Source organism: Mustela erminea, chromosome 4 (assembly GCF_009829155.1).
Source record: "Mustela erminea isolate mMusErm1 chromosome 4, mMusErm1.Pri, whole genome shotgun sequence".
NCBI lineage: Eukaryota > Metazoa > Chordata > Mammalia > Carnivora > Mustelidae > Mustela > Mustela erminea.
The window spans coordinates 102,958,560-102,979,875 of NC_045617.1; the positions used below are offsets into that span (position 1 = coordinate 102,958,560).

Consider the following 21,316-nt stretch of genomic DNA (forward strand, 5'->3'; position numbering starts at 1 on the left):
CATTCCCACTAGCAGTGTATGAATTTTACTGTTTCTCCACATCCTTGGTAGCTCTTGTTATTACCTGACTTTTGATCTTAGCCTTCCTGGTGAAGTAGTAGCTCATCACGGTTTTGATTTGCACTTTCCTGATTACTAGTGATGTTGAGCATATTTTCATGTGCTTACTGGTCATTGCATATCTTTATATTATGGATACAAGTCTCTCTCTCTCTCTCTCTTTTTTTTTAACAGTGATTCCAAACAGTTTAATGTAATTCCAAGACAAAGTGTGATTACATTTCTACACATATACATTATGCATATGTAAGTTTACATATTTTAATTAATAACTCGTTTCACATCAGAGACTGAAAAAATGATCAAAAAGAAACTGTGAGTAACAAGCTATAACATAGTTCACTACAATAGGACCTCCCTACTCACCCTACAGTTAGTAATATTACAAATAAAATAACTATATTTTTCTATAATTTTTTTCTGTTAATCATCTCATAAATTTACAATGCTATTGGTTTCCAATACTAATAAAAATTCACTCCATTTTTCAACAACGAAAATGATTATTAATTTAGAAGCCTATGACATCATGATGAAAAACATAAGCATTTTGGTAACAAGGACTTGATCAGTTAAGAATTATGTTTTTTGTAAAACATTCTAAAGCCAAGTAACATATCCATTCTTATAACATACCTATAATATGAGACTAAGGAATAGGTTACATATAGGTCTACAACACTTTGAAAAGTAGACATTTATAAATAAAAAAGAAAAGAAGGACAATTCACATAGGAAAAAATGGTATACGAGAAAATACTGTTGCACGCAGTAGTTTTCACAAAGATTAACATGGATTAACACTTTTCATTACAGAAACCATATAGTGGAGGAACAAAACAGACCAGGGCTTTCATTGGGCTATTGAGCTGAGAAACCTGGTGGAGGAATATGTAGGCAAGGTGACCTTGGGGAGGGAGCCGTGTTCCTTGGACTGTTGACCAATCACCATCGGGTCTCCTCTTCCCGGCTCTCATTCTGGGGAGTGGTCTTTCTATCCAGTGTCTGGAATTCATGGGCCGTTGAAAGGTAAACATTTCTACAGATCTGTTCTCTTTCCATTCTAATGGATCCCGCTTTTGGAAGCGTGATATCGTATCAGAGGTTGCAGCTCAGCCAAATGGGATGGAAAATTCCAGTCGTTCTGATGTGCTGCCCCCCTCACTCATTGGTGCCCTGGAGGCTGGGGACCCAGAGAGAACGGTGGCCCCCCTCAGTGGATACAAGTCTCATCACATAAATGATTTACAAATATTTTCTCTCATTCATTGGGTTGTCTTTTTATTTTCTTGATGGTGTCCTTTGAAGCACAAAGGTTTTTAATTTTGAAGAAGTCTAATTTATCAAATGAGTTTTTAAAATTTCGGTTATTATACTTTCTAACTCCAGAATTTCCATTGTTTTTTTTTTTTCTTATAATTTCTTTTTTTTAAAAGATTTTATTTATTTGACAGAGAGATCACAAGTAGGCAGAGAGGCAGGTGGGGGCGGGGGGAAGCAGGCTCCCCACCAAGCAAGGAGTCCAATGCAGGACTTGATCCCAGGCCCAACTGATTGAGCCACCCAGGCAGCCCTTTTCTTATAATTTCTATCTCATTATTGGTATTCTGTATCTTCTTTTGCTTTTTAATCCTGTTTTCCTTTCGTTCTGTGAATGTCTGTATAATGGCTAATCTGAAGTCTTACAATTCTGTTCTCATAGGAAATTTCTGTTGCCTGCTTTTTTTTTTTTTTTTTTAAGTGTATGGATTAGATTTGTTTCTTTGCTTGCCTTTTAATTTTTTGTAGGAAACTAGACATTTTAGATAATACATTGTGTACTGGTGTCCCCCTCTTCTAGGACTCATTATTTTTATTTGCTCATTTGTTTAGTGACTGGCTGGATTATTCCAGTGAAGTCTAGGTCCCCCACCCAGGGTAAAGCCTCTATGTTGCTTCTCAAGGAGGTGCAACATCCACAGTCACCATGGGATGACACTGGTTTTGTTGGGCTCTCTCACTCTTTCCCTGATCATACCCAACAGATAAAATGCATTAAGTCCTGCTAGTTGGTAAATTGCTGGAAGATCAGTTGCTCTACAGAGTAATCCAATCCAATTCTGTCTCCTTTGAAGGAACAGTCTTTGTGATCACTGTTTGATATTTATTTTGTTCTCTTAGGTATCTTATTCCATGGTTCTGATGAAAACTAGGCAACCTGCAGTTTATCCTTTATCTTGAATGTCCTCCCAATTGCTTTTCACCACAATTTCCACTGTTCTTGAAAGTATCTACAGGGTTGAACTTCTCCACCACTGTTGCAAATAAAGTCAGCTCTTTTGTGAGTACAGTAGGAGCTATCTGTTTCACAGCCTGCTTTTTCTCCAAGCCAAAGTTTCTAAACTAGGGCTCTGGACAATGGCAAACTTCTCTTTTAGTGACATTCCATTCCAGGAGCTGAACAGTTGGTGGAGGTGTGGAGGCATCAGCCTGAGGTTCTCTGGTCTTCCCCCTCCTGGAATAAATCATTGTCTTACCAGGTGAGTCAAGGGTAATAAAGGGCTCAGTCTTCTCAGTGTGCTGTGTTCAAGGTAGAACTTCTGATCCATTAGTGTCACTTGCATGGAAAAGGAGCATTGCTACCTCTCAACTGCACTCACCTGAGATTTAGCCTCAGCAACAGGTAAGCTGGGGACAAGAAGACAAATGTTGATATCCTGCTCCTTCCAGGAAAAGAGCTCTCTCTGAGAGCTAGGGGTTAGAGAGTAGAGGGAAAACCCTTTGTTCTTGGCTGCACCAGTCTGGGATGGAGTCTCTGTCTCACAGAGGTGGGAGGGGAGTGGTAGGGAGTGATCTTGGTTGGAATACCACAGACTCTTCCTTTGTTACAGAATTTTCATAGATGTTCTTTAATAGATGTTTCTTCATTTGCTATTTTTCCTTAGAACCGCTTCCATAGGCTTTAAACAGTTTTTGAGATATAATGTTCACCAGTTTCACTTGGGAACAGGTCAGCATAGCTCCTCACACTATCATGTCAGAAATACTATGAATTATTTTTTATGAGTGCATGTGAATGTAAACTTCTCTCAAAAGAAAATAAACTAAGAGCACCTGGGTGGCTCAGTTAGTCAAGCATCTGCCTTTGGCTTAGGTCTTGATCCCAGGGCTCTGGGATCCAGTCCCATAGCAGGCTTTCTGCTCAGCAGGGGCCCTGCTTCTGCCTTTCCTTCTGCCTGCCGCCCTACCTGCCTATGCTTGCTCTCTCTCTGTCAGATAAATGAATAAAATCTTTAAAAAAAGAAAAACTAATCACGACATAAATATATAGCATGGCTAAACTACATCTGAAGCAAATATTGTAGCTCTCATGGTAGAAAAAGTAGACCCACAAGAAAAGCAGTTAAAGGCAGAGGCTTTAACCCACTGAGCCAACCAGGTGCCCTTGAATGGTATTTTTGTTTGTTTGTTTTTTGAATGTTTTTTTTTTTAAAAAGGGAATGAGCTTGTAATTAAAATTTTTAAAAAGAGAGGAGGTGAGACCCGGAAAAATGCCAGTTGAAAAAAGTTGAGACCCAGTAGAGTTGCAATATTACATTTTGTGACCATAGTAAAAATTGGTATCATCATATTATACTCTCTAAAGGACTAAGTTTCGTAAAGAGCATGTTTCCGTGGTCTGAAAGTATACCCTTACAGATTACTTATTAATTGTAAGTGGGAAAACTACATAGTGGTGATACTGGATAACACCGAGAGCAGATCATTAAAATTACGATCCTTAATGAGGAGCAGTTAACTATCATATGCTTCCAAAAAAAAAAAAAAAAAAAACCATCATGTACTTCTAGATGCAATCTACTTCAACATCACTTTCAGTGTTTTGTCTGGTAATGCGAAACTTGAATCTAACTGTGAGGAAACCTTTGACAAGCCAAAATTGAAGAATATTTTATAAAATAATTGGTCTTTATACTCCAAAAACACCAATATCATGAACAACAAAGGCTGAAAAACTCCAAATTAAGAAAATTGGAACTATGATAACTCAATGCATTATGTGATCCTGGACTAGACAACTGATAAAATGTGATAAGGACTATATATTGGGGGGAAGAGGATCATATAAGTCTCCAGATTTTAATAATACTAATTCTTTGGACTGCATGTTTTTATGTCCCCAAAATTCATATGTTGAAACCCTGTTTCCCAATGGGATGGTATTTGGAAATGGTATTTGGAGGTAATAGGTCATGAGGGTAGAGCCCTCAGGATGGGATTTGTGTTCCTTATAAGAAAGATACAAGAGGGGACGCCTGGATGGCTCAGTTGGTTAAGCAGCTGCCTTCGGTTCAGGTCATGATCCCAGCGTCCTGGGATCGAGTCCCACATTGGGCTCTTTGCTCGGCAGGGAGCCTGCTTCTCCCTCTGACTCTGCCTGCCACTCTGTCTGTCTGTGCTCACTCTCTCGCTCTCTCTGACAAATAAATAAATAAAATCTTAAAAAAAGAAAGAAAGAAAGACACAAGGGGCACCTGGGTAGCTCAGTGGGTTAAGCCTCTGCCTTCGCCTTAGGTAATGATCTCAGGGTCCTGAGATCAAGCCCCACATCGGGCTCTCTGCTCAGCAGGGAGCCTGCTTCCCCCCTCTCTCTACCTGCCTCTCTGCCTACTTTTGATCTCTCTATCAAATAAATAAAATCTTTAAAAAAAGAAAAGAAAGACACAAGAGGGCCTTTTCTTTCTGTTCTCCATCATGAGAAGATATAAGAAGACTGCAAACCAGGAAGAGTGCCCTCACTGAGAACCAATTCTGCTAACATCTTGATCTTGCACTTCTGACTGAGAGTAATAAAGGTTTGTTGATTAAGCAGCCCATTCTACAGTAAATTGTTATAGCAGCCCAAGTAGACTAAAACAAGTACTATGGTTATGTCAAAATCATATTTTTTAGGAAATACACACTGAAAACATTAAGGTATAAAGAGGCATGATACATGCAACCTACTCTCTGATGATTTAGAAAAATATATATTTATCCATGTGTCTCTGAGTTAGTATAGAGAATACGATAAAACAAATGTTTTTGTGCTATTTTTCTTTAAGTGTGAAATCATACAGTGTGATTCTGCTTAGGATTTCTCATCCTCCTTTAGCTTGTATGAAAAAACAGATATTAATAATGCCTTAAATTCTTTCACAGTTGCTCTTCAGTAAATAGACTTTGACAACTCTTCTAACATGTACGTTATCATAGAGGAAGTTAGTGAGGTCTTAATACTTATGACTGGCCAGCAAGATTGTTACAGTTACATCTGTATATATACTATTGCAACAAGACCAATTCCTTTAGTGAATATAAAGCAGTTTTAATACTTTTGGTTGTCTGTGGTGTTTTTAAAACTTGGGATGTGTGGGTGGCTCAGTTAAGTGTCTTAACCCATTAAGACACTTGACCTGTGGCTGAAGTGTCTGCCTTTGGCCTCAGGTCATGATCCCAGGGTCCTGGGCTCCAGCCCTGAATGGGGCTACCTGCTGAGCAGGGAGCTTGCTTCATTCTCTCCCTCTGCCCCTCTACCCCATGTTCTCTCTCGTTCCTTCTGCTCTCTCTCTCTCTAATAACCTTTCTTTATTTTTAAGATTTTATTTATTTATTTGAGAGAGACAGAGAGCCAAGTGGGAAGGAGAGGGAGGACGAGGAGAGGGAAGGGAAGAGAAGGAGGGGGAGGAAAGAGAGAGGCAGACTCTCCACTGAAGGGGGGTGGCAGACATGGGGCTGGATCCCAGGACCCTGGGATCATGACCTGAGCTGAAGGCAGATGCTTCCACTGTGCCACCCAGGTGCCCCTAAATAAATACTCTTTAAAAAACAAAAAAGGGCGCCTGTGTGGCTCAGTGGGTTAAAGACTCTGCGTTTGGCTCAGGTCATGATCCCAGGGTCCTAGGATCAAGCCCCACATTGGGCTCTCAGCTCAGCAGGGAGCCTGCTTCCCTTCCTCTCTCTCTGCCTATCTCTCTGCCTACTTGTGATCTCTGTCAAATAAATAAATAAATCTTTTTTTTTTTTTTAATGTTAAACACACACACACACACACACACACAACCTCTGGAATAAAGAACCTGAGCAAAAAAGAGACAACTACTGGACCACAAGGTGAGAATTTGAGAGATAAGTGATACCATAAGATGAAATAATATTAGAATAATTGGGATTCCAGAAGAAGAAGGTGGGGGCAGAAGGTATATTGGAGCAAATTATAGTAGAGGATTTCCCTAATTTGGCAAAAGAAACAAGCATAAAAATCCAGGAGACACTCCCCCAATAAAATCAATAAAAAGAGGTCCACACCCTATCATCTAATAGTAAAACTTACAAGTCTTAGTGACAAAGAGAAAATCCTGAAAGCAGCTCAAGACAACAGGTATATAACATACAATGGTAGAAATATTAGATTTGCAGAAGACTTATCCACAGACCTGGCAGGCCAGAAAGGACTGCCATGATATATTCAGAGCACTAAACGAGAAAAGTATGCAGCCAAGAATACTATATCCAGGTAGGCTGTCATTGAAAATAGAAGGAAAGATATAAAGTTTCCAGGACAAACAAAAATTAAAAGAATTTGCAATCACCAAACCAAACCTACAGGAAATATTGAAAGAGAATCGGTCCTCTTAGCAAAGCCTAAAAATAGTAGACCATAAAGGACCAAAGACAATAAAGAGTAACAGTCACCTTAAAGGCAATACAATGGCACTAAATTCCTATCTTTTCAATAGTTACCCTGAATATAAATGGGCTAAATGCCCCAATCAAAAGACACAGGGTATCAAAATGGATTTAAAAAAAAGACCCATTATAAAGAAGCTATTCAAAAAAAAAAAAAAAAAAAAAAAAAGACCCATTGACATGCTGTCTACAAGAAACTCATTTTAGACCCAAAGACACCTCCAGATTTAAAGTGAGGTGTTGGAAAACAATTTACCATGCTAATTAACATCAAAAGAAAGCTGGGGTGGCAATCCTTATATCAGACTGAGTAGATTTTAAGCCAAAGACTAAACTAAGAGATGAGGAAGGACACTCAATCTTACTTGAAGGATCTGTCCAATAAGAAGAGCTAACAATTTTAAATATCTATGCCCCTAACATAGGAGCAGCCAATTATATAAACCAATTAATAACAAAATCAAAGAAACACATTGACTATAATACAATAATAGTAGGGGACGTTAAGAGCCTCTGTATTCTGAACATTACATCCGAAAGCAACAGAATACATATTCTTCTATAGTGCACATGGAACTTTCCCCAGAATAGATCACATCTTGGGTCATAAATCAGGTCTCAACTGGTACCAGAAGATTGGGATCATTCCATGCATATTTTCAGACCACAATGCTCTGAAGCCAGAACTCCATCACAAGAGGAAAGTTGGAAAGAACTCAAATACATGGAGGCTAAAGAGCATCCTACTAGAGAATGAATGAATGGGTCAACCAGGAAATTAGAGAAGAATGAAAAAAGTTCATGGAAACAAATGGAAATGAAAACATAACTGTTCAAAAACTGTGGGACACAGCAAAGGTGTTCCTGGGAGGAAAGTATATAGCAATACAAGCCTTTCTCAAGAAACAAGAAAGGTCTCAAGTACATTACCTAACCCTACATCTAAAGGAGCTGGAAAAAGAACAGCAAAGAATACCTAAACCCAGCAGGAGAAGAGTAATAATGAAGATCAGAGCAGAAATTAATGAAATAGAAACCAAAAGAACAGCAGAATAAATCAACGAAACTAGGAGCTGGTTCTTTGAGAGAATTAATAAGATTGATAAACCCCTTGCCAGACTTACCAAAAAGAAAAGAGAAAGGACCCAAATAAATAAAATCATGAATGAAACTGGAGCAATCACAACCAACACCAAAGAAGTACAAACAATTATAAGAACATATTATGAGCAACTATACGCCAGCAAATTTGACAATCTGGAAGAAATGGATGCATTTCTAGAGACATATAAATTACCAAAACTGAACCAGGAAGAAACAGAAAACCTGAACAGACCCATAACCAGTAAGGAGACTGAAGCAGTCATCAAAACTCTCCCAACAAACAAGAGCCCAGGGCCAGACAGTTTCCCAGGGGAATTCTACCAAACATTTAAAGAAGAATTAATACCTATTCCACTGAAACTGTTCCAAAAATAGAAATGGAAGGAAAACATCCAAACTCATTTTATGAGGCCAGCATTACCTTGATCCCAAAACCAGACAAAGATCCTATCAAAAAGGAGAATTACAGGGCACCTGTGGCTCAGTGGGTTAAGCCTCTGTCTTCGGCTCAGGTCATGATCTCAGGGCCCTGGGATCAAGCCCCACATTGGGCTCTCTGCTCAGCAAGGAGCCTCCTTCCTCCTCTCTCTCTCTGCCTGCCTCTTTGCCTACTTGTGATCTCTGTATGTCAAGTGAATAAATAAAATCTTAAAAAAAAAAAAAAAGGAAAATTACAAACCAATATCCTTAATGAACACAGATGTGAAAATTCTCACCAAAATACTAGCGAGTAGGATCCAACGGTACATTAAAGTGATTATTCACCACGACCTAGTGGGATTTACTCCTGGGCTGCAATGCTGGTTCAACATCTGCAAATCAATCCATGTGATACAATACATTAATAAAAGAAAGAACAAGAACCATATGATACTCTCAATAGACGCTGAAAAAGCATTTGACAAAGTACAGCATCCTTTCTTGATCATAACTCTTCAGAATGGAGCGATAGAGAGTACATACCTCAATATCATCAAAGCCATCTATGAAAAACCCACAGAAAATACCATTCTCAATGGGGAAAAACTGAGAGCTTTACATCTAAGGTCAGGAACACAGCACAGATGTCCACTATCACCACTGCTATTTAACATAGTACTAGAAGTCCTAGCCTCACCAATCAGACAACAACAAAAAAACATAAAATCCATCCAAATCAGCAAAGAAGTCAAACTCTCACTCTTCACAGATGATATGAAACTCTATGTGGAAAACCCAAAAGACTTCACTCCAAAATTGCTAGATCTCATACAGGAATTCAGTAAAGTGTCAGGATATAAAATCAATGCACAGAAATCAATTGCATTTCTTTACACCAACAAGACAGAAGAAAGAGAAATTAAGGAGTTGCTCCCATTTACAATTACACCCAAAACCATAAGATACCTAGGAATAAATCTAACCAAAGAGGCAAAGGATCTGTACTCAGAAAACTTTACTCATGAAAGAAATTGAGGAAAACACAAAGAAATGGAAAAACGTTCCATGCTCATGGACTGGAAGAACAAATATAGTGAAAATGTCTATGCTACCTAAAGCAATCTACACATTTAATGCAATCCCTATCAAAATACTATCAATTTTTTCAATGAAATGGAATAAATAACCCTAAAATTTATACGGAACCAGAAAAGGCCCTGAATAGCCCAAGGAATATTGAAAAAAAAAGCCAAAGTTCGTGGCATCACAATTCCAGACTTCAAGCTCTATAACAAAGCTGTAATCATTAAGACAGTATGGTACTGGCACAAAAACAGACACATAGATCAATGGAACAGAATAGAGAGCCCAGAAACAGACCCTCAACTTTAAGGTCGACTAAGGAGGAAGGAATGTCCAATGGAAAAAAGACAGTCTCTTCAACAAATGGTGTTGGGGAAATTGGACCACCATATGCAGAACAAGGAAACTGGACCATTTCCTTATACCACACACAAAAATAGACTCAAAATGGATGAAAGACCTCAATGTGAGATAGGAATCCATCCAAATCCTTGAGGAGAACATAGACAGCAACCTCTTCGACCTCAGCCACAGGAACTTCTTCCTAGAAACATCATCAAAGGCAAGAATGCAAGGGCAAAAATGAACTTTTGGGACTTCATCAAGTTCAAAAGCTTTTGCACAGCAAAGGAAACAGTCAACAAAACCAAAAGACAACTGACAGAATGGAGAAGATATTCACAAATGACATATCAGATAAAGAGCTAGTGTCCAAAAATCTATAAAGAACTTATCAAACTCAACATCCATAGAACAAATAATCCAATCAAGAAATGGCAGAGGACAAGAACAGACATTTCTGCAAAGAAGACATCCAGGTGGGCAACAGACACATGAAAAAGTGCTCCACATCATTCAGCATCAGGTTAATACAAATCAAAACCATAGTGAGATACCACCTCACACCAGTCAGAATGGCTAAAATTAACAAGTCAAGAAATGACAGATGTTGGCGAGGATGCAGAGAAGGGGAACCCACCTACACTGCTGGTGTGAATGTAGGCTGATGCAGCCACTCCGGAAAACAGCATGGAGGTTCCTCAAAAAGTTGAAAATAGAGCTACCCTATGACCCAGCAATCACACTACTGGGTATTTACCCTAAGGATACAGATGTAGTGATCCGAAGGGGCACGTGCACCTGAATGTTCATAGCATTAGTGTCCACAAAAGCCAAACTATGGAGAGATCCTAGATGCCCATCAACAGATGAATGGGTAAAGAAGATGTGGTATACATATATACAACGGAATACTATGCAGCCATCAAAAGAAATGAAATTTTGCCATTTGCAATGATGTGGATGGAACTAGAGGGTATAATACTGAGCAAAATGAGTCAATCAGAGAAAGACAATTATCATATGATCTCCCTGATATGAGGAATTCGAGAGGCATGGTGTGGGGTTTGAGGGGTAGAGAAGGAAAAAGTGAAATAAGATGGGATCGGGAGAGAGACAAACCATAAGAGACTCTTAGTCTCAGAAAACAAACTGAAGGTTGCTGGAGGGAGGTGGAGTATGGAGAGAGTGGTTCGATTATGGACATTGGAGAGGGTATGTGATATGGTAAATGCTGTGAAATGTGTAAGTCTGACAATTCACAGACCTGTACCCCTGGGGCAAATAATACATTATATGTTAATATAAATAAATAACCTCTTGTGACTAACTATAAGCTGAACCTCAAAAGTTTTGTTCAGTGGCTTTTCATGGACAAATAATGTTACTACAATGCAAATACAGTAAATGATAAATCTCAAAGTTTTTCTAGAAAGGGCAAAGGAACTTTTGAAAATTACTCAATTTGTAATAATGGCACTAAAAACTACACTCCAATTTACTCATACAGGCAAATGTATCATTGGTTGAAGGAGAAAATGTTGATATTCTAGAGTAATTAGTGCAGCATGCTCTAATAAGAAAAGAGGCTTGCACTTCTGATCTAACCGCAGAAGTTAACCACCCTCATCTGTCCCCTCCAACAGGCTTCTTTTCCTTATGTGCAATGAAAATGCACTTAAAGACCTATGGGTTAATCTTTTATACTTTTTCAGAACAAAATGCTTTTTGTTCTTCTCCCATAACTCCCAGAAAATGATTATGTCAACTGGTTCCATATTATCCTAAGAACCATCTTCTTCCCTGAAGAATATTATTTTGGAATAAATGCCTATAAATCAATTTCTTTATTAGAAATTGTTGAAGAGGCTATTCCAGTTGCCAGGTCTTAAAACCAGAGCATTTAATCTAAACCAAATATGGTTCTTAATAATAGAATTGCATTGAATGTATTTGTACTTTTGCTAAAGCATACTAAGATTTGGTGCTGTGTGTATATGAATTCTTTTGCCGAAGTTGAATTCTCCTTAAGTAAATTACAGGTTCGTGCTATTTTCCCCTTTTTTAAGATTTATGACAATATTAGATAATAATTCTCATTGATGGTTTGAGCCCTTCTGATCATTAAATTGCCTTTTGGTGGCATTCTCTTAGTAATGAACCAGGTCTCCAGAATCTTAAATACTGATGCTGTGCAGCCAATGTTCAGACAGATGGTTCTATAAATAAACATTGAACAAAAAAAAGCAAGTCAATAGAATACTAATGAAAACAAAACTAAAGTCCAAGCCTATACTTCTCTGTTACATGGTGAGTTGAAAGAGTAGTATCAACATAGTATCACTGACATATATCTAGAAATCTATTATGATGTTACTTAGCACACAGTCTAAGAACTAAATTAGAGGAGATATCAAGTCCAGTGAGGGGCTTTCTTCACAGTCTTAACTTATAAAGCAAAATAATGGATCCATGGCCCTAAAAAAAAAATCTCTTCACACAAAAAATTTCCATGTACTTAAAAAGTCTCCATTTTGAACCCTGAACCAATCAGCAAACAAGTCTACTTCTTAATAATCTAACCAGTTTCCTACTTTATTCATTGGCCTTAATATCACCCATCCCAATCTCTTCTTAATTTCCTCAAACTGAGAGACTCCTAAGCTGTATGGTTTTTCTCCTTTGCTACACGGAGGTAAATAAACCTGGTTTTGTGGTAACTACAGACATGTCTCTAATACTCTGTTAGTGGGTTTCACAGGATTTTCTTATGAACCTACCCAACGAAAATTAGTAGGTTCACCTATGCAAAGAAAATTACTACTAACTTATAGGTAGTTTTTCTATTTCAGCATGGCTTGGTGGTTTGACATCGTTCTGATCATATTATCTTGCATTTTTGAAAAACAGGATTTTAGAAATTTTAGCTAAACATTTTCTATGGAAATAAAAACACTCAAGAGTATAGAGTACATACCATATCTTAACCATTTCATTTCCCAATCACTAGACATTCAAATGTTTTCCAATTTTTCTACTACAGAAAAATCTGTGATAAATAATAATTAGCATAAAAATTTTCCTACAGATTAATGTGTGTCCTTAAAAAGCTTGCAATGACAACTGAATTGAAGAGTATGAGTATTTGGAAGCTCCAGCCACATAAAGTTTGTTTTCCAAGAGTTTTACCAATTAACTCCTACCTGTAACTGGTCTCCCATTCTCAGTTTGCTCCTAGAATTCTCAAACTTAGGTGGAAAAGCAAGTGAAATCATAAAGAACTTGCTGGAAATGCAGGAAATACCAAGTATTAAGGAAATTTACTATAGACATGAAAACTCAAATGGTAGATTTGCATATAAACAGGCAAAAACAAGCTCATAAGATTTAAAAGAATTTTCCAGCTTAAAAGGTCCTTTTCAAAATTGTTGGTGTTGGGGGGGGGGGAAGCCGGATCTTTTTGGTAAGACAATAGAGTGAGAAAACCACACAGATGAACATGAGTGAACTATTTTTATAGAGTGCTTTTTGGCTGTGAACATTGAAAAAGGTAAGCTATTTTAGTAAAGTAGTATCTGAGACTATCCTTAAACAGCACGTTATTTTCACTAGTGTAGGGCTTAGTGATAGTCAGGCCTTGGCCCCGTGTGGTCTTGGGTCCTAGACTCTCACTTGCTTCTCCAGTTTTCTTTAAGGACAACCTGGTGACTGGCGGTCTGGTCTTCAACTTTTCTTCTCAGGTGTATTCATACATACTATCTCAGATAATGAAGCCAGGTGGGTAGCATAAGGAAACCTTCTATTTCTTTCCTTATCACAAAATTCAACTAAGCCTCCGCATTCCAGGCCCGCTACAAAACAAACAAACAAACAAACAAAAAACAAAAAAAGGAAGACGATGAGAATTTGGTCCCCATCATCCGCATTTACGGCCAAAACATACCGCTGAGCTCCGCTTCCACACCCACACAATATCCAATTCCAAACCCTCCAAACAACCTCGTTCCTGCCCTTCACTATAAAACAGAACCCTGGCTGCCCACGCTTTGCAAAGCTGCAGCTGACGTCAGCCCCATAAGACGCATGCGCCATACCTTGGAGTCCTTTTCCTTGCTTTTCCACTGAAATCGGACAGTCGCAGGAACAACCAGAACTACAACTCCCGGTTTCCCGCGCGGCCCGGAGAAGGCAGGCCGGGACTGCGAGACAGAGGCTCCGGGGGATAGCGGCCCAGAGCCGGTCGCTCCTCCTTTTGAAGCGGTTTCGCACCTCTCTCCGCCCGCGGCGTCGGGGGCGTCGGCGGCGTCGGCGCTCACGCAGGGGCGGGTCACGGCGGCGCGAAGCGGTGCTGGGCGGGAAGGGAAGTCGTGGCGGCGGCGGCAGCGGCGGCGGGGACGGCAGCGACGGCGGCGGCGGCGGCGGCGGGGACCGCAGGAGCGGTGGTGCTGTCAGTTAGGCCGTCGGAGAAATGGGAGACCCGGGGTCGGAGGTGAGTGGGCGAGCGTTGGGCCGCGGCATTCTCAGGCGAGCCGGGAAGGGCTTTGTGTTTTGCTGAGAGCGAGGCCTGGTGCGCGGCGGTGGCCGCCGCGGCGGGCCGACAGTGTCCGCGTCTCGGGCCGAGCTCCGCGTTCGGGCCTGGTGCGGGTCTGAGCGGGGAACCAGCAGTAACAATGGCCGCCCGGCCGCCCCCGGCCCTGTGCGCCGGCCACGGAGGTCCCTGTGGCCGCTGCTCGGGCCGCGAGAGCGACATTTTGAGACAGGCTCGCTCCTGGGCGGTGTGCGTGCCTCCCTCCTCCTCGAGGAGATTTGGGGAATTCGCAGGGGCTGGTAAGTCGTTTTCGGCGTCCCTCCCTGTGGATGGCTCCACGTCTGCAGGGGCAGAGCCCGACTCCATCCATCGAGTCCTGTTCTTGGTGGGGTTTGCGTGCAGTTGTGCTCAGTTCGGTTTCCTCGAGAGCTTGCTGTCTGTTACGGAGCTCTTCCTTCTTCGTTCTTTTTGGGAAGAATCTCTTCCTCCACGTACGTGGCCGTATGTCGATAAGCATGTTCTGGCTTATTTTTATAGATGATAGAGTCTGTCCCTCCAGCTGGGCCTGAGGCATCTGAGGCAACAACGGATGAAAATGAGGATGACATTCAGTTTGTCAGTGTAAGTAGCAACGAAATTCGGGTGTTTCCCAGAATCCCAACCTATGCGCGGTACGCGGTTCTGTGATGATGGTACCTCGCCTGTCCGTCCGTCGTTCAGCAGCTGGGCGTGGATGTCTCGCAGGTACTGGGCCCTGGGGAGTATGGCACAGGATGAGGAAATTGACCGAGAGGGGTCTCCGAGCACCTGCGGGGGCCACCACAAAGACTGTGCCCGAAAGGACATGTTGCACATGGAATCAGGCTTCTTATGCCTTCATTAGCGCCACTTTATACTTCCTGTGGGCAAAGTCGTGCTGTCTTAAGAGTGTGCTTGGAACAAGCGGGGCAGGAACGTCCTTTGAAACACGACGTGCAGGTTAGAGGGAAGGGACGGGAGAAAGCAAGAAGGGTTGCAAGCACTCAAAGTGTGAGCTTTCCGGAGCTTGGTGATGCGAAGGCAGGTAGCTTGAAGCTTTGTCCAACCTCTGAGATCACCACGTTACAGCATAATGCAGGAGTTGACGTTCATAAGGAAGACCCTGCATCACCAGGAACACGTGTGGTTTTCAGACTGTCTTCCCTTTGGGACAGTGGTCTTTGAGCATTAGGAAGTGTAAGTGTGCAGATTTCTGGGCCTCACACCACACCTGCTGAATCAGAATTTGAGGGTGGGACCCAGGAATCTTCACTTTGGAACAAAGAAAAGGACATATGACTCTGTGAGCCATGCTTTGTAGGTTTAGGGGAACTGGGTCATGATGTATTGGGGGATGGTTTTCACCCAAAAGTGTAATGTTTTCTAAAAGTTCTGTTTAAAGTGGTAGCTAGCCAGAAACTTCCTACAAACCCGTGATTAGTTGAGGTCTGCTGTCAAAGTTGTATAATTTTTCTTTAATAGAGTATTGGATGTGTATTTGTGTTTATTGATTTGGGGCAGTTTGTAAAGGTGGTTATTAAATGGTATCCTCTACATACCCGAGCTTTAGGGCCATTGTGATGATCCATTGTCCTATTGCAGTTTAATGGATTTCTATAGGAGTCTTTTACAAGATTGGGTTGGGTGGCTTTCCTCACCATTGCCAGTATGTACTGTGCTTTGTCCTTGTATTTCAATTCCCGTATAGTTAGCATTCACTGTTATATTAGCTTCAGGTGTTCTCTGTCCTCATTTTAAACTTACAAGGATTTCCGGGATGCGGGTGAATCGGATTGTATCCTTCTTTACTGTGGACTAAAGTATGTTGGTAATGGCATTCCATGCTCCTTAGGACATATCTTTCACGTTTTTGAATTTTGGTATATTTGGAGAATATGTATCTTTATATTTTGTGCAAATAAAGGAAGTATATACTTTCTAAATTATGGGCCTTGCTTGAGAATTACAGATGGAATTAATAATATTTGAAAACACTTTTTTTGGTACCGTTGGAATGAAAAATTATAACTTGTGATTAACAAGCTTAGTAAGGTACTAAGCTAAAGTTTAAAATATTCTTAATTTTTAAAAAAATATCTTTCAATTTAAATTTTATATGTAGAGGATCTATATATCTTTGCATGAAGAATAAAAAATATACAGTCAATGTCTTGTGTATTCATCTCGATCCAACATCTTCTATTTTTCCGTAGGGGTTGGCAAATAAAGGTTCAAAGTTCTGATAGTGGAAATGAAGATGTAAATTATATGTAATAAGTGCAGTTACAATACTAGAAGAAACCTATTAATAACATTTCTTCTACAAATTTAGTGATAACACTTAAATGATAATTAATGAAACCTTAATTCTGTTTCAAAATAAATTCAGAGACAGAACCTTCTACTTCTTTCTGTAAACTCATCTCATACTTGTCTCCTTCAGGTAATGCTTATTCAGTAACAATAACATTGTTCTCTGCATAAGATTTCTTCAGATACAAAAACGGCATTAATGGCGTCACTTTTTGATTTACTCTTTGAATTTCTTAGTTCATGCTCATTAATCTAATTTTCCCATCTTTAATACACATGGTGGCACAGCAGTGTTTATGTGGTTCGCAAAATACAAAGTCTGGAACCAAATAGCATGCTAAAGGAAAGCAGTAAGGATGTGGAGGTGCAAAAATGAGTTCTTTCATTTAAATTTTGTTGAAATGTATATATAGAGAACCGCCCTATTTGTAAGTGTACTCTTTGATTTTGCAAAGTCAGTAACTGACCTCAAATGAACATGTTACTGTAACAGAAACTTATTTAAAGATTTTGCTCTCATTTTCTGTTTAGTTTAGTAATAGGTATGTCTCCACCCACCCCTCGCCTCACACCCCACTAATGGAAAGTAGAAACCTTTGAAACCTATGAAATCTTTCATAAACTAAGATGGCATAAAGTGTAGTAGTAATTACCATTAATTTATACGGGAAAATTTTTAGTATTTCCAGACCAAAAAAATAACCTCTTTTAGGCTGTTTTGCTACCTTAGGACGTCTTGCTAACAGTTGCAAAAAATAAATCAAAATACTGTACAGGTACTTGCAGATAATTCAAAACTGTGGCAGTGAGATGCTGAGTTTAGCTCCCAGGGAAGGAGCTTGGCTGTGCTACTTTTGCTACTTAGGGTGCATGCTACCTCTATAGTGGCTTGCATTGAGACAAACACTGTGCAGTAGTTTGGCTTTTCACCTTTTTTTGTATAAGCAAAAATCCTCTTAAGATTTCCTTCAGGGGCACCTAGGTGGCTAAGTGGGTTAAAGCCTCTGCCTTCTGCTCCGGTCATGATCCCAGGGTCCTGGGATCCAGCCCCACATTGGGCTCTCTGCTGGGTGGGGAGCCTGCTACCCCCACCCCCCACCTACTTGTGATCTCTGTCTGTCAAATAAATAAAATATTTTAAAAAATTTTCCTTCAGTAAGTGAAAATGGGTACTAAGAATAGTAAGTAAGTAAGTAACAAGTAAGAATACTTGTCTGATTCCTTATTCAGCCACCATCTTTTTGTCTTTGAAACTGCAGATATTTTAATTTATTCCCACAAAACTGTTTTAGCTAAGAGGTGGTGACATTTTCACCGTTCTACTTGATACAAAGGTGTGAAAACTGCTGAGGCAACCTATTGTAATCTTGGTAATAACACATGAGATGTAGGTTTCAGCCAAGGTTATTGGTATAATGTGAAATCATTGAGCATGTAGAAATAGTGAGGAAAAAGTATAATTTCATAAGTAACTTCAGAAGCCCATAGGTGAAATGGTAATACTTCACAGTAGAAAGGGGTTATGAGCAAAAATATCAAGGTATCTTCTGGCTGGGTGTCTTGGGCCTATAGTTCAATAAATGAAAATAATGTAGCTTTTGATATGCAAAGTCATGAAGTAAGTACTCTAGAACTACAGAGATTAATTGGAAATATGTCCTACCTATAAGTGTCCATATTTCAGTGTGGGTGATAAGATAGGTAATGAAAACTGTGTAAATAGTTCTATTAGAAAGTAGTTCTTTTATAAAAGTACATGGTGCTATTTAAAAAAAAAAGTAGACTTTTGGCATAAATAACATAGTATTTGTATTTAAAAGAGCATTTTGAAAAGAAATAAGGGAAGACATCAAATTGGGAAAGTAGAGGATTATGTGTAATTCTGGAGGATAAAAATTTTTTAAGTAGAAGAGGAAAGGGTGGGCTGGATAGTGTAGATCTTTAACTGTAGACTAAATTTGAACTTAATGTAGTCAGTTGGGAATCATTCAAAATGTTTGAACTGGGCAGGACTACAGAAGTAAATTATATCCCTAACTTCTCTATATGGAAATATATTAAAAAAAACACATGCATTATATTTAAGGTTTTAGGTTAGAGTTGTGCATCTATGCTCATATCCGTAGTTTTTGTTTTAGACTGGGGTAAACTACATTTCTTTTAGACTGTGTCTTAGTGTATTGATATTATTTTCCACTTAGACTTGACCCTCGAGCAACACAAGTTTGAATTGCAAGGGTCTTATATGCAGATAAAATTTTTTTTAATAGTACTATAAATGTATTTTCCTTATGATTTTTTTAGCTTTATTATAAGAATACAGTATATAATACATACAACATGCAAAAAATGTGTTACTCAACTATTTATGTTATTGATAAGGCTTCCAGCCAAGTGTAGGCTTTTAGTAGTTATATTTTGGGGGAATCAAAAGTTGTATGTAGATTTTCAGTTCTGTGTGGTAGGAGGGAAGGTCAGAGCCCATAACCCTGATGTTTGTCAAAGGTCAACTGTAGCAGTTAATTGGTGTCTGGCTTTATATGAAAATCATTTTCCTGATAACAGGAATTAAAGCTTTTTGTGTCATTAAAAAAATTTTTTTTAAGATTTTATTTATTTATTTGACAGAGATCACAAGTAGGCAGAGAGTGAGTGAGGGAGGGAAGCAGGGTCCCTGCTGAGCAGAGAGCCCATGCAGGGCCTGATCCCAGGATTCTGAGATTATGACCTGAGCCAAGGCAGAGGCTTAATCCACTCAGCTACCCAGGCGCCCCTGAAAAATTTTATTTAACTGAAAATATTAATTCAGCTCTGTTCCTAAATTATTTTGCTTGTACTTGTGCTCCTGGCCCTAATTGTATGGTCTTGGGGAGTAGCATCCTTTGATTTTGATATTGGTACAAAAGGGATGATAGTGATGGTTTATTGTTTGATGGATGGAGCAGCTTCAAATAAAATACCTTTAATTGGAGAACTACATGCATTTATATGTGTTTAGAACATAAGCAGTCATTATAAACATTTTAAGAAATCGTGTTTGACATTTATAAACATTCTTTTGGGGATATTAATAACTTATTTTTTGGTTAGTGTTACAAGTTATTCAGAGTTGCGTACAATAGTGAGAAGTCTCATTGAACGAATACAGAGTATTTCTCAGAAACTTAGGTAATAAGGCATTGATATATAAAAGTAGAATGTAGGGTTGCCTGGCTGGCTCAGTTAATAGAGCATGTGACTCTTGATCTTGGGGGTGTGAGTTTGAGCCCCATGGTGGAGGTAGGGATTTCTTAAAAATAAAATCTTTAAAAAAAATAGTTTTGTTTTGTTTTTAAGATTTTATTTATTTATTTGACCAAAGAGCATGCAAGCAGGGGGAGCATCAGGCAGAGGGAGAGGGAGAGGGAGAAGCGGGCTCCCTGCAGAGCCCAGTGGGGGGCTTGGTAGGACCCTGGGATCAGGACCTGAGCTGAAGGCAGACTAATCAACTGAGCCACCCAGCCACCCCCCCCAATAGTAGTATGTATACTTTGAACTTAGCCTCAGAATTATTATGACCACACAGCCAGTTACGTATATAGAGAATCAGGTGTACCTCACTTAGTTTTCTCATTTGTTAAGTGGAATAATAGCAATAATACACTATTTTACCTTGTAAAGTAATTGAAGATTAAATGAAATAGTGTTGAAAAATTCAGCACAGTGCCTATATAGGGCTCAGTGATAAATGTTATTGATTAATAGTAAAATAAATGGAATACTACAATGTTTTAGTTCTTTAAGTCATTATGGTGGAACTTTTCCCATATCCAATATGAAAAATAGCTGAAGTGTAGAGTGTTTGCTTATACGTAATTTCCTTTGGGATTACTTCTCTTAACTTCTTAAATCAGCCTCTGCCTTTTCGGTGGTCTCAAATATGTGTTGTCATCTTTTACCACTCTTTCACTTATAACTTCACAAGTATTGTTGAGTGAATAAGTATTTTAAATGACTCTTCTGCTTTTTCTCGTTTTTGAATTTTCTGTCTTGATTCTTTTTATTCTTTTAATTAGTGTGAATCATATAAAGCTACTGTTCTTCTGCAGTTCAGAAATGGTTGCATATGGTCTAGAGGTCTAATGGTTCACCCCTGTAGTAAATTTCTAATAGTCTTCTGTCATCATTCCCTGTTCTTATCCTTTCTACTATTTCTGCATCTGTTTTTAAAGCCCATATGTGATCGTTTTCCTTATTCTGTTTTCTTTTGTTTTTTTTTCAAGGGGGGGTTTTCTTGTTGTTCTTATTTCCCATTCTTTTTGTTTTGTATTCTGTTACCTTCTTTTATCTCCCTTTTTTCTCTCTCTCTTCGTGGAAGCTTTCTCTGCTTCTGTCTCTGTATTTCTGATAACCTGGAGACTTTCTTGATGTACTGTTCTGTGGGCATAATAAGAGTTTCAAATGCACATTTCTTTTCTTTTCTTTTTTTTAAGATTTTATTTATTTATTTGACAGAGGTCACAAGTAGGCAGAGAGGCAGGCAGAGACAGGGGGAAGCAGCCCCTCCCCCCCCCCCCCCCCCGCAGCCGAGAGCCTGATGCAGGGCTCAATTCCAGAACCCCTGATGCAGGGCTCCATCCCAGGATCCCGGGATCATGACCTGAGCCGAAGGCAGAAGCTTTAATCCACTGAGCCACCCAGGCACCCCTCAAATGCACATTTGTTGAAGAGACTAAAACTAAAGGTGATTTATGAAGAGGAGAA

The 21,316-nt window shown here is 39.4% G+C and overlaps 2 protein-coding genes across 2 annotated transcripts in view; one reads left to right on the forward strand and one right to left on the reverse strand.

Moving 5' to 3' along the window:
* The window catches only part of ZNF451 (zinc finger protein 451), a 143,550-nt gene that overhangs the window by 33,626 nt on the left and 88,608 nt on the right, over window positions 1-21,316 (forward strand). The window contains 2 exon segments of the mRNA XM_032340329.1: window positions 14,171-14,203; window positions 14,780-14,863. Of these exon segments, the coding sequence (XP_032196220.1) occupies window positions 14,183-14,203; window positions 14,780-14,863 (105 nt within the window). The 5' untranslated portion in view covers window positions 14,171-14,182.
* Window positions 12,781-14,632, reverse strand: LOC116588793 (testis-specific gene A8 protein-like). The gene is made up of 2 exons (XM_032340330.1): window positions 13,809-14,632; window positions 12,781-13,565 (listed from the first exon to the last, which is right to left on the reverse strand). Exon 1 carries the CDS (start codon window positions 14,606-14,608, stop codon window positions 14,042-14,044), a length of 567 nt encoding a protein of 188 aa, XP_032196221.1. The 5' UTR covers window positions 14,609-14,632; the 3' UTR covers window positions 12,781-13,565; window positions 13,809-14,041.

Excerpts from the sequence above, each read along its gene's own strand:
- LOC116588793 (XM_032340330.1), bottom strand. The coding sequence starts at position 14,608 with ATGGAGTCGGGCTCTGCCCCTGCAGACGTGGAGCCATCCACAGGGAGG.